This window comes from Paramacrobiotus metropolitanus, unplaced genomic scaffold (genome assembly GCF_019649055.1).
Source record: "Paramacrobiotus metropolitanus isolate TYO unplaced genomic scaffold, Prichtersi_v1.0 Parri_scaffold0000044, whole genome shotgun sequence".
Taxonomy (NCBI): Eukaryota; Metazoa; Tardigrada; class Eutardigrada; order Parachela; family Macrobiotidae; genus Paramacrobiotus; species Paramacrobiotus metropolitanus.
The window spans coordinates 574,772-587,966 of record NW_026570264.1 but is presented as its reverse complement, the minus strand read 5'-3'; the positions used below and the strand labels follow the sequence as shown (position 1 = coordinate 587,966).

At 42.4% G+C, this 13,195-nt stretch overlaps 1 protein-coding gene across 1 annotated transcript; it reads right to left on the bottom strand.

Annotated features, from left to right (window-relative positions):
- Positions 1–702: 702 nt before the first annotated feature.
- LOC129591076 (uncharacterized) lies at positions 703–6,519 on the bottom strand. The gene is made up of 3 exons (XM_055486596.1): positions 6,077–6,519; positions 4,468–4,925; positions 703–876 (listed from the first exon to the last, which is right to left on the bottom strand). Exons 1-3 carry the CDS (start codon positions 6,294–6,296, stop codon positions 703–705), a joined length of 852 nt encoding a protein of 283 aa, XP_055342571.1. The 5' UTR covers positions 6,297–6,519.
- Between the last annotated feature and the right edge of the window lie 6,676 nt (positions 6,520–13,195).

The window sequence follows — 13,195 nt, the reverse complement described above, 5'->3', positions numbered from 1 at the left end:
GACGAAACCCTGGGTTCATCAACTGATGAAGTACGGTGATCTGGATGCCCCGGATGACGGGCTGGCTGTGTTGGAGCACTAATGGCCACGCCGACCCATCTCGGATTTCCACATTGGGGATGCCGACACTGACGACGGGACGTTGTCGGGCAAACGGTTCATTTCCACGGTTCGGTACCAGTGTTACATCTACACTACACGTAGACGCCAGTAATGTCGGATTTTAGCCACTTTTATAAGACCTAGCTAAGAACTAACTAAATACCAAACAAACATAACTAAATACCAAACAAACATTAAATGATATATGATGTATATTACCATATACACATAATGCCAAAGTACCGATTCATAACCAGAATTTATTTCCAAGATCTTAGTCGGTAGAATGAATCTGTTAGGATTTCCGTTTTCATACAAGCTAGCAATTCAGCTCTGAAGCATCATCATCAAAAAGATAAGAATCATACGTGATACAATTAATAACTGTTGCATAAGCAACTGTCAACACGACCGCAGTAACGATCGTTGACGCTTACTGAAGCTACTGTACATGCGATTACTCATCACACAGCACCCCGTATCTTAAGAACTTTGGTCACCAGACAAAGTTTCAGCAACTGACAATCACAAAATAATCACAATTATCAATAACAAGTCATAAAATCAACTGTCGCAAGAGAAGCAGTAAAAACGCAAATGTTATGGTGATGAGCTGCGGATAGTGCGGTTCCGGAGGGTCCGGATAGCAGGGCGATTGTCGGTATCGGTTAACGGACCGGCTGTTGGATCAGGAATGGGACGAGATGGTGTAACAGCTGTGCGTTCAATGTCCTCTTTCAGTTCCGGATCCACGGACTCCATCGGGACGCTCCACTGCGAATCACAATCGCCATTAAGATCATCATCCGACAGTGGTTGAGTAAACAATTTCAAGCGCTTAACATGAACCGTCATGACGCGCTTTCCACGCTTGTTGCGTACTGACTCAATCTCGTAATTTAGCTTGGACACGCGGTTAATAATTCGGTATGGACCAAAATAATGTGCAATTAATTTTGGTGACAAACCAACCGGTGTCACAGGAGTGTACAGCAGTACAAGATCACCAATCCTGAACTCACGATGCTGTCTTTTCAAATTGCCAGTCAACATATAACCAGCCTGCACTTGGTCGATATTAGCCTTAGCCACCTGGCTAGCTAATCTGATTCGTTCAATCATAGTTTTACTGTATTCGTGCAAGTTGCTGATGTTATTACTCGGAAGAGCACCAAGTTGACTATCTAGTACTGAGCGACATTCGCGTCCATACAACAGATAAAATGGACTTTTGCCGGTCGACGCTTGTGTACTCGTATTATATGCACAAGTGATATACGGTAAATACAGGTCCCAATCCTTTTGGTTATCGCTTACGTATAAACTCAACATGACCGCAAGACTTTTGTTAAACTTTTCCGTTAATCCGTTACAGGCAGGGTTGTAAGCCGTTGTATTAAGATGTTTAACTTGGCACAAATCTGTAACTCCTTTCACGACCGCGGAAAGGAACGGACCACCTTGGTCTGACAACATTTTTGACGGCGCACCGTGCCGCAATATAATTTGAGAAACTAAGAAGTTTGCAACTGCACCTGCAGTTTGCGCTGTTACGGCTTTCGTTTCTACGTATTTAGTTAAGTAGTCCGTACAAACAATAACATATCTATTTCCTTTCGAAGACACAGGTAATGGACCGAAGACATCAATACCGATCATTTCAAATGCAGTTCCCACCGGGATACTTTCAATAAAACCACCAGGTTTTTCTGTATTTATTTTCCTAAACTGACAATGCTCGCAACCACGTACGTACCGACGTATGTGATCGCGCATACGTGGCCAGTAATACCGCGAACGTAATCTATTGTATGTACGCCAAAAGCCGAGATGCCCGGACGTTGATTCATCATGACATGCGTACAGAATCTGTCGCCTCAGCTGTTGAGGTACAACCAGCAACAACGCTTCCTCTCCGTCCACCAGGGCTTTGCGGTATAACACATTACCGCGAAGACAATAGCGTACAGTATCCTTGCCAGCAGCACCTGCTTTCAGCTTAGATATAACTGTACTAAGTTTGCCATCAGCTTGTTGTTCAACAGACATGTCAGCAGATGTGGTCATAGCGACTAACATGTCGAAATCTATGTCAGCGGAGTCAGCTGCTTCCACGGGGTGACGCGACAACGCATCAGCATTCTGGTGTTTTTTTCCGCTACGATATACAATCACAAAATTGTATTCTTGCAGAAAAACGGACCACCGGCTTAATCTGCCTGCTAGCTCACGACGGGACATTAACCAGCAAAGAGCACAATGATCCGTGACCACGCGGAAACATTTTCCTGATAAATATGGGCGCAACTTTTTAATAGCCCAAACAACCGCTAAGCACTCTTGTTCGGTGACTGAGTACCGAGTCTCCGCAGGGTTAAAGTTTTTGCTTACATAAGCAAGAACACGCTCACCGATGTCAGTTTTCGACACTAGACACGCGCCAATACCAAGCGCACTAGCATCCGTGTGCAATTCTAACTCAGCTGCTGGGTCGAAGTGAGTCAGCACAGGCGAACTGATGAGTGCCGATTTCAACGCTTCAAAACTAGCGCACTGTTCAGTAGACCACACAAATTGCTCGCTTTTACGTGTGAGGCGCACCAGCGGCTCGGACATAGCGGCGAAATCTTTAACGAACCGACGGAAGTAAGAGCACAAGCCCAGAAAAGACTTTATGTCGGTTACGTTTTTTGGCTCGGGATAGTCAACAATGGCACTTAATTTCTCCGGGTCAGGACTAATACCATTATAGTCAATTATATGCCCGAGATATTTTGTATGATCTGTAGCAAATGTACATTTCGACGGTTTAAGTACAACACCAGCTGCCTGTAACCGCGACAGTACTAAATCGAGATGCAATAAATGTTCTTCAAAACTTTTTGAATATATTAGCACATCATCAATGTAGACAATTACAAATTGCCAACGGAACTCACTGAGGATACGGTCCATAGACCGCTGAAAGGTGGCACCTGCATTGCAGAGACCGAAAGGCATCCGGTTGAACTGGTACAACCCGTCAGGGGTTACAAACGCCGTCTTTTCTTGGTCAGATTCCGACACCGGAATCTGCCAATAACCCCAAGCCATATCTAAACTAGAAAAATGCGTTGACCCACCTAACCGATCCAAGGCATCGTCCAGACGCGGCATCGGGTAAACGTCCTTCTTCGTAATTGCGTTCAAGCGACGGTAATCTACGCAGAAACGGTGGTGCCATCGCGCTTGTGCACCAGCACAACCGGCGAAGCCCACGGGCTAGAAGACGGACAGACAATTCCTTGACGCAGCATCTTGTCAACTTCAGTACGAATAACTATTCGTTCGGCCCAAGAGCGTCGATACGGCGGCTGTGACATCGGGCCAGCAGTGCCTGTGTCAATATGGTGAGCGACACCAGTCACTTCACCGATTGGGCGCTCGGGCGTTGGAAACACTTTCCAGTGTTTGCGCAGTAATGCACGAAGTTGCTCGTTTTGTTTTGGAGTCACCTGACTGCCAACATTTAATTGTGGTAACGGGTGCTCGTCAACAACACGATCGGTCGCCAAACACGGTTCAGATTCCTCAACGAAAACCGGCTGGGCACACGCAACGACTTCGTTATTAACTAGTTTCTTTTTAGTTCGTGAGAAATTGGCACAACTTAAGTAACAACAATTGTTTACAATTTTTATTAAGGAATGCGACGTTCGCAGACCCTTTTGTGCAAATAGTTTAGCGTTTGGACTAGTTATGAATTCCATATTTTCTGAAGTAACACGACCAGGAAACTTGTTACGCTTAAGTTTGCATTTGACCCAAGCGACATGCCCGGCTGGTATGTTAACACGTTCGCACACCACGACATCCCGTGCCGACCACGGCAGGAATTTCTCACCAGCACCGTCGCTGAAGCGACGTACACTACGTGTTGCATAATCGATAACCAAATCGGTTTGCATAAGAAAATCGTTACCAACAAGTAAGTCACGGTCATATGTATCAAGTACTAAAACATTTATACGTATTGTACAACTAGCAATCGAAATTTCGACCGAGGTAATGCCAGCCGGCTCAGTTAGTTTACCTGAAATTCCTTTAATCAAACGGCCACTATAGCGTTCCACAAACACATTTAACGAGCGCGCACAGCGCAAGCTCATTATAGTGACAGCTGAACCAGAATCTATAATAGCATCCACCGGGACACCATTGACGTACGCACTAGCTGTAATAGGATATGACTGCAACTCTTCATCGTTATTCTCTGTGATTGGATAAACAGCAAGAGGAGACAACTCACTCTTATCGGGAGGATCAGTACGAGTAGCCACGCCCCGAATCGGTGCCACTCCATCTAGTTTAAATTACGGTGCTCACCTCGCGCGTTTCCGCGGGACTGCAGCTCCTCATGGCACGTCGCTTGTCAAAGCACCGACCCTCAAGATGTCCTTCGCGTTTGCAGAAGGTACAAAACCGTTTGCCATCCTCAGTCGTTTCTGCCGGGATTTCACGTGATGTGGTTGGTGCGGACGCACTTGTTGTAGTAGAAGCCGGTCCGCCTCTGCCACCGCGGCCACGCCCACGTCCACGATTTCCACTAAAACGACCACGGAATGTGTTGCTGCCGCCGCCGCGCACATACGTCTGAGTCAGCACAGGAACAGCGGTATTATCGCGCGCCACCTCCATCGCCTTTTCAACAGCCTCACGGACGGCGTTGTCCAGTTCCGACTGCGAATACGTTTTCGAACAAGCCGTTGAGGCACCGACCTCGTCAGCTGGGATGACCTCATCCCCTTTCCTCTTAGGTGACGAACATGATGCCGAAGTGGCGGCTAAAACGTTATGCACACCAGCATCAGATTTACCGCTTTCAAACTTTAAAATCTTCAACTTTGCCAAAATTTCTTCAGGTGTTTTTGGATCTAACAGCGCGACATGATTACGCAGCTGAACACCTAATCCGTTAAGCAGATAATGAACCTTCATATCTGCAGCCATATTTTCATCCACTTTACGACACAAAGCGATAATAGCGTAATAGTACTCAACCAGAGTCTCGCTGTCTTGCTTAAACTTCCTGTTCTGGAGTTTGTTCTGAGTTTCCCACTTTTCATCTTTACTCACAAACTCGTTCAGAAATGCTGTCTTCAATGCGGCCCAGTTAGTGAACGGCTTGTTGAGCGTGTACCACTGTTTTGCTGCACCGGCAGACAGGTAAAAAGAAAACCGCTCTTTTTTAATGTCATCTTTCCAATTAGAAAGTGTAGCGGCTTCTTCGAACTCCTTAATCCATTCGCGCGCATCGTGCTCGGAGGGTTTAAATTTCTCCGTACACTGGAGCGGACCGCTGGATGGGGCGTCGAACACTGTGTTCGTTAACTTCGCAAACCCATCGGTCATCGCTTTGATAGCCGGATCTGTCATTTTAACTGGTGCCGAACTTTCGGTGCCGGTTGTTTCACCTACTTCAGTAACAACCTGGCTTTCCGTCCCAGTATCTGAGCTTTCAGAAGTGGTGCGCGACTGACTATCAGTTTGCTCAGGTTTTGGCCGTCTTTGATATTCTGAACCTTGTAAGCCCTGTGAGAATTCTGGTTGACCGTCAGAGCGTAGGCGCGGACCACCGCCACCTGAAAGGTCACTTTCACTGGGATGTTGGCTAGCACTACTAGCTGATTTGGTTGGAGCGACTAACGCGTCCTTCGCTTTGTCGGCAACCTTACCGGTTTTATCGGAATGCGGTTTACCAGAACCGCTCGACATACAATATAAACAAAATAGATAAGATTTAACCAAGAAGTTGACTGCAGATATAGCTGCTCTTCGCCTGATACAACATGTACCCAAGCACACCGTTAGCGACAACGCTAGACACGGTTACAGCCAAAAGAACCTTAGTGGTAAACGAGCAGCAAGAGAGAATTTTACCGACCGCGGCATTAAAACAAGAGCAGATTGAAGGCATATTAACAGTATTGCTGACCTTTCAATTGCTCCTCCAGTATCTGCAGGCGACGCTCGGTATCCGCTTGAAGAGTAGTTATACGGTCATTAACATCAAGCATAACATAATCTGATTCCGGTAAAGTTAACTCCAACTCAACCATGATATGGAAAAGAAAGGTCACGGGTACGTTATGCCAGGAGCGCCATTCGGCTGTTAACCGAAAGGTTGGTGGTTCGAATCCACCCAGGAGCGCCATGATATATGATGTATATTACCATATACACATAATGCCAAAGTACCGATTCATAACCAGAATTTATTTCCAAGATCTTAGTCGGTAGAATGAATCTGTTAGGATTTCCGTTTTCATACAAGCTAGCAATTCAGCTCTGAAGCATCATCATCAAAAAGATAAGAATCATACGTGATACAATTAATAACTGTTGCATAAGCAACTGTCAACACGACCGCAGTAACGATCGTTGACGCTTACTGAAGCTACTGTACATGCGATTACTCATCACACAGCATAAATACTAACCTAAGCCGGAAATGACATGAAATCAGGGAAATCCACCTAATATCAGACATTTAATCTCCCATTGTCAGTACATCTGGGTTTCAAGGGCATGAGAAAGGCAAAGACATGGACTATAATCATCAGACCATCGGAACGTGCACACAAGACCATGCGACAAACATATGAGTAATAAGATGATGTAAAACAGGCTGCTTGCAAATGTAAACTCTTTTGGGCTTTTTTTTATTTAGGATGTTCCACTATATGTTTGAAAACATTGCCGGCATCAGAGCACGTTGCCTACGCGCTCTCATACTAGTAGTACATGCTTACCAGTTATAATGCCACAGTTACAGGCGCTTTAAGGTTTTTGTCACATCCTTTCATCGTTAGCGCGATGAATTATTGTGGAAATGTCTAAAACAGCAGATTTACTCAATTCATTTACTTGTTATTTTTAAAATTTTTCTTTATGTGGAATGGATTACCACTGGAAAGCTCTCAAAACCATTTACTTGTTTATGTTCGGCCACCATCATCATGATCAAAGAGTTGGGGAAGAGAATACGAACTCATTTAGAAGAATTCTATTCGCATGAATTTCTTTGACAGCGACTATCTCCAGAGATGACCCTTCTTTTCGGATTATTTTTTCACATGTTCTTAACAGCTGAAGTGAATGTTTGCGACATAAACTTGCAAGTGTGGCTCGAGATCCAGATTCAAAACCCTGTGTGTTTAAATGCAGTTTTGACTTGCTTTTAAGTGTAGTGATCCGGTACACGGCGCCGAATTCCAGTGCATGCATAAAACTTTCTTTGTAGCGCATTTTAGATACGTAATGCACCTTTTTTTGCATTTTGTAGCCAATGATTTTTCGTACAATTTGCACACAATGGTGTGAAACCGTTTGTGCGAAAATTCGGGTGGGCAGTTGAAATTCTAATAAAATTCTAAAAAAGCTTTAACGCAAGAAGATATACCGAATGTCAAATTGCAATCTAATTTCCCAATCCAGCATTGTACAAAATGACACACAAGCAGAATGATCGTTTTGACCTAAAATCACGATTCCATCATCCTTTTCGAGTTTAAAAAAAATAAACATTGAAAAAAAAGATCAGAACTCGTTACCATGAATTCTGGTTAATTTTCTGTGAAAATTTTGATGGTGATCGGTTTATAATGAAACTTCTAGGGCACCTTCTTGTGTTAAATCTTACGGAACTTCAATACAGTCATAATTTCCCAACCGGATGTTGTGCGCACAAACTGTTTTCACTTTACTGCATACAAGCCATTCGGCTATGGAATGCAATAAAATGAAGCAAAAAAGTGTTTGACAGTGCGAAAATGAAGGCTTCCATGATTACACACGAATTTGTTGCCATATACAGGGTCACATCTTTATTCATAAATCATTGCACTGTCTAAGATGAATACAGGAACTTCGATAAAGTGCAGCCACACATCATCACGTGTCACATTAGGAACAGCTAACTATCGCGCCCAGTAAAGCAAGTACAATGCGAGCAAGAAAGGAAGCTACGGGTTTAGGGTATGCGTCTTAGCGAAGACAGCGAAAACCTGTCTGTACAGCTAGTACGCGCACAGACAGCCACACTCATACTTGTGTAAGTGAATGCGAGCGGATTTACCGTAGTCAAGCTGAACAGACAGAGCGATAGAGCACAGAGAGAGTTATCAAGGTCCGGCCGCGCTATGATCTGCCTATGCTCAAGCATTCGCCGATGCGATGACTGTGCAAACAAACCATTCTATTGTCTTCGGGACCCGGTGGCCAAAAAATACCTGGTCCGGTGAAATAGGCAATTCACATTGGTCTTGGCTTGGCCAATAGCTGTCATACAAACGAGCATGTCTGACCAATGGCTATCGTGAATACCGGTATCACACTGGAAATGCCAGTACCGATACAAGTCAATGGTTATGGAACTATTTTTCTGCGAAACTACCAGGGCATGATGGGCATCCATACCCGATATTATTTATATTTTGTGATTATGGATGTTTTCTCGCTTTATGATTATGATTGTAAATAAAGCCCTTATTATAATGGTGGTGTTTGTTACAGAATTATGGCTTAGTAAACGGCCGCCATAGAATCTGCTATTAATTACAAATAACATATCAGTTTATACAAATACAAATAGCATATCCACGGCCTTTCTTAAACAGCGCATTAGTTTGGCTATCATGAAGGGAAATGCCGCAGCAGTTTTGGCACTTTGCCAGGAAGAAATAAGATTGTTAATGGAGAGTTTTGTCACGAGTACGACTGGTAGAAGTACATTTTGTATGGACAATCATACTGTGGTGTGGTTTGCAACGGAAGGAAGTGGCTAGAAAGTATCAGCCAATTAATATTGTGTTAAGTGCACTTTGATCTTTCTTAAAACAATCAATAAATTGTTGACGCATGGTTTGTCTATGAGTGCTTTTGAGTTGAAGGCGTGTTCTCTCATCTTTCATATTTTGCATCAGAAATCGCTTCTGAATGCTTGAGGGAGAAGAACTCCTTGTGAATGAATTAATGTCATCCTGCATGGCTAGCAGCTATGGAATATCTGGTCTTGGAAAGTGTTCTCTAGAATGTCTTCTTAGCCTTGATGTTGTTGCAGTGTTAGCTTCAATCAGTTTACATAAAGGTCAACGTTAGCAGAACGATTGGGTTAGCGTCGTGTCTGAGTTTGCTGTTCAGCAAAGGTTAATCACCACCATAAACCATCAGTAGCCTTACGCTATCTGACATGGAGGGCATTTGGTGGTGAAGTCGTTAAGTGTGTTTTTCCGCCTAATTGTTTGATTTTTCGAGTTGACTTAATTCATTTGTCATTATTACCTGTCCGATTTTACCTGTGCACCTGGTCGCCTGCCTGTTACCGGTCTACAGTGGGATACCTTTGTGTTTGCTGTTGCGGATTCGGTGCACCTGGATGCCGGCGATCACGGTGCCAACCGGATGAAGCGGGTGAAGTTCGTGGTTGAAGAACCACACTGGCTGTGTAAGTGGCAGATCGATAGCCGTGTCTAGTGAAGCATGCTGTTTAATTTTGTTGCGATGAGTCATTTCTCCCTGCGTTAAAAAAATTGTTCCGTTTTGCACGATATTGCATGGAATGTGGTTACTACGTGACTTTTAATGGAACACCAGCGTGAATGGTATCGGTTAACTTTTGTTCTTGATACCGGGTTACGATTCAGTAAGATAGCAGTTAGCGTTAAAAGTAATGGGATACAGCAGTTGGTGCACTACGTAGGTGATATTTGTTCTTATGTCCCATGTGTACAAAGAGTCGAAGTTTTTAACCCAGACGGAAGTGTGGGGACGATATACCCATTGAGATAGAAAGGTGTACAAGGTCAACGAACAGTATTTATTATGGTAATGATACTAGTAACTTTCGTTAAACTACGATAGCTGTGCTAGTCTGTATAACTGCCGGCATACCACTTGTGCGATTTTTAGTCGTGAGTGGCTTTCGGGATTTACATATTTTTTTGGCCGTCACCAGCAATGCCAGTTGCTGATAGCCTTCAAATGTAGTTAACAGCAAGCAAGAACACGTTCCGGTAGTATTGTTCATTGTATAATGCATCATGCATTTATAATAATTATTAATATTTTACAACGGCAGCTGCACAGGCTTATGTTAATGATAACTGTTGTTGAACTGTAACAGCTGTGTTCACTCTTTGTTTATTGCCGGTATGACTGTAGTTCCGTTCGGCCGTGGTTATCCCGACTTGTGCAAATGTACTCCCATGACGTATACTCGTACTAAGCAGTTGATGATACATACAGAGTATACTGCATAGTGTATACGCTGTACATGTATAATACACAACATTATTACTGTACATGTATACACGTACATTGACAGCAATGCCAGTTCATGCCGGTACGGTACTAGGTTGCATGAAGTCATGAACATGTACCAGTATCAATGACAATGTAGCTCTGCTCTAAGTAGTAATTCTAATGATAATAATTGTAACTGTTAACCTTGAATTACAATGGCTAATATTAATAAACTATGCCTGCTACAAGAAGCACCTTACCGTTAACACATGTAAGTGAAAGGGAGCTTGTTGGTAAAAGCGAAAAAGCTATAAAAAGTAGAAGTAACAAAGTGATGCCGATTACCAGTAAAGAGCCAGTAACAGATGCGAGCAAAGTTATTAGAGTTGATGATCTGAATAGTACGTTTACTGACGATTCACAGGTTAAAATTATTAGGCCGGCCAGTGCAGATTTAGATCTTTTGCAGAACGAAATAGCGGCTGAAGAAATAACTAAGAAAAGCAAAATGGATGCAGCTGCGGTAAATAAATTGGCTGAGGCTCTAAGTAAATTAAATCCTGCCAAAGTCGAGAGGAAGGTTAACGTTACCGACTTGCCATCATTTTCTGGGCAAGACTCAGAATCCGCAGCAGATTTTTTGATAAAATTCAAACTTTTTGGGGAGTACTTCGAATGGGATAACGAAAAACTGAAAGAAATGTTTCCGATGCGCTTAAACAAAGACGCTTTAAAATGGTTTATAACGAATAAAACTAAGCTACCGGACTGGGATGAAACTGAGAAAGAGTTTCTTAAAGTGTTTGGTAAAAGTGCGTACGACCTTGATCTACAAACACTAAGCTTGTCTAATAATCCGTTAAAAAATCCTTTGGGTTACGTTTTTGAGATTCTTGACTACCTTCGCATAACAAACCCGCTTGCCACAGAGCAGGAGAAAGTACGAGTGATTTTTGAGCACATGCCACCTGAACTGAAAGCAGCAGTTATCGAAGACCGACCAGATACTGTTGATAGGTTTGTTAAGCGGCTTAAAGATATTAAAAGGAAACAACAGTACTTGTCGGTTGCCGGTAGAAATGATACATCGGTAAGAAAACTAACGTGGCAATAAGTCCAAGATTTGATAAGAAAGAACAGTACAAAGTAGTGCAGATGTAAAACTGAAGAAATATAATAAGTAATGATCGTCGATCGGTTTGTTTCTTGTTCGGTTAAAGTCATCAAGAAATATAAACCATGACAGTAAAACAACAGGCGGACAGTATTGAATATAGTACTTAGCTGTGTTTTGAAAATAAAAGTTTTTGTGAGTGAATGATACTTATTATTATGGATTTTAGCCATGAACAGTCAGGGCCCTGGTCTGTAAATGGTGCATATTTAAAAATGTAAAAAAAAATATTTGTATAATGGTGATGAGTTAATGAGATTTTGAGAGGAATTTTGAGAGTGTTAAATTAATGATTTAGTTTGCCGCCTTTTGTGTAAAATTTTTTATCTGTCAGTAATGATTTTGCAATCGCAATCTAAAGATCAGCCAATTAAGAATGTTGCTACAGATTTTAAAATTTGTGGTAAATTACCCTGTTACTTTCACTGAAACTAAATTACAAGTAAGTTCCTGTTTAATCATCAAATCATTTTCAACTGGCTACGGGGGACGCCCTAATGATCAGTTAAAAGTGGTGAGAAATTCACATACGACTTCACTTTTTATTGGTTTACATACGTAAACTGTAAACTGATTTTAATGAAGCGGCTTATTTTTTACTCTTCCATCAGACAGAACTAACTGTTTGTTCTTACCTTGCATCCAGAACTGTGTGTTGGACGTCAACAAATAAAACCTAGGCTTGTGCGAATATATTAGCGGGAGCAGTACGTGCGGTGCGATGCACTCATATGTTGTCAGATGCCTGCACTGACTCAGACATTCAGTATTGAAGCGTAACGCACTGAACCACTAAGTTGCCGGCATGTAACCAAAGGTCGATTACTCATTTCGCCTTAACGAGAAGTTATACCGTGTTCGTGGTCTGAGCGGCACATTCGCTTGTGCGCGATGGGCCCAACGTTGACAGCAGAACCGTTACAGCTTATAACAACCAAAATGGTTCTACTACACGTCTTAATAAGAGAAAAAAATCTTTGTATGTGTTTAAGCCAAAAAATCTAGTGTTTTGTACTGTGAATTTTCAAAATGTAATAACTAATTTCATTGTTTTTTGAAAAATTCAAATTTACCATAGAAGGGGCGTATTCTAGAATAGGAAAAACTCTGAGAAGAGTTTTTGTGTTTAAAGTTTAAAATACGCCCAAAATTGACAGATAAGATAGTATTCTTGCCGTATGAGCAATTTGAAAAAATCAGTTTTTCGAAACCTGACAATGGTATAACTTCTTCTTAATAAAATTCTCTGTTTCCTTGGTTTTTAACGCGGGCGCATTATGCTCGGTTGGTTTTTTTAAGTTACATCAACTACATTTTGGTTAAGATGGCTTTTTCTTCTAATTTAATTTGCGTTTTTTTTTCAAAGTGAAAATTGCATCTTCGTTTAGTTTGCACCATGTGTTGTTTTTTCGCATGTACAGTATTCATGTTCCGTACAGTGTACATTTTTGTTTCTCTTTGTCTACTTTCTTTGAGTTGCAGTTTTATTGGTTTCCGTTTCCCTAGTTTTGCATGCACGGCTATATCGATCGCTTTTTCGTATGAGCGCCTTGTGCGGGCCGAAGCGCCAAGGTTGAGTGGAATGTTTTTCGCAGTCAAAGCAGATGAGAATGAGTCAGCGAGATCAATGACCTCCAG

Bases quoted from the DNA above. Each gene is read 5' to 3' on its own strand.
- LOC129591076 (XM_055486596.1), bottom strand. From the start codon at position 6,296: ATGGCGCTCCTGGGTGGATTCGAACCACCAACCTTTCGGTTAACAGCC. The intron at 4,926-6,076 runs GTCAGCAATACT...ATAACGTTTTAG, and splicing joins ACTGGAGGAGCAATTGAAAG to CCGCCACTTCGGCATCATGT. The intron at 877-4,467 runs GTGAGCACCGTA...TGTGATTCGCAG, and splicing joins GTCCCGCGGAAACGCGCGAG to TGGAGCGTCCCGATGGAGTC.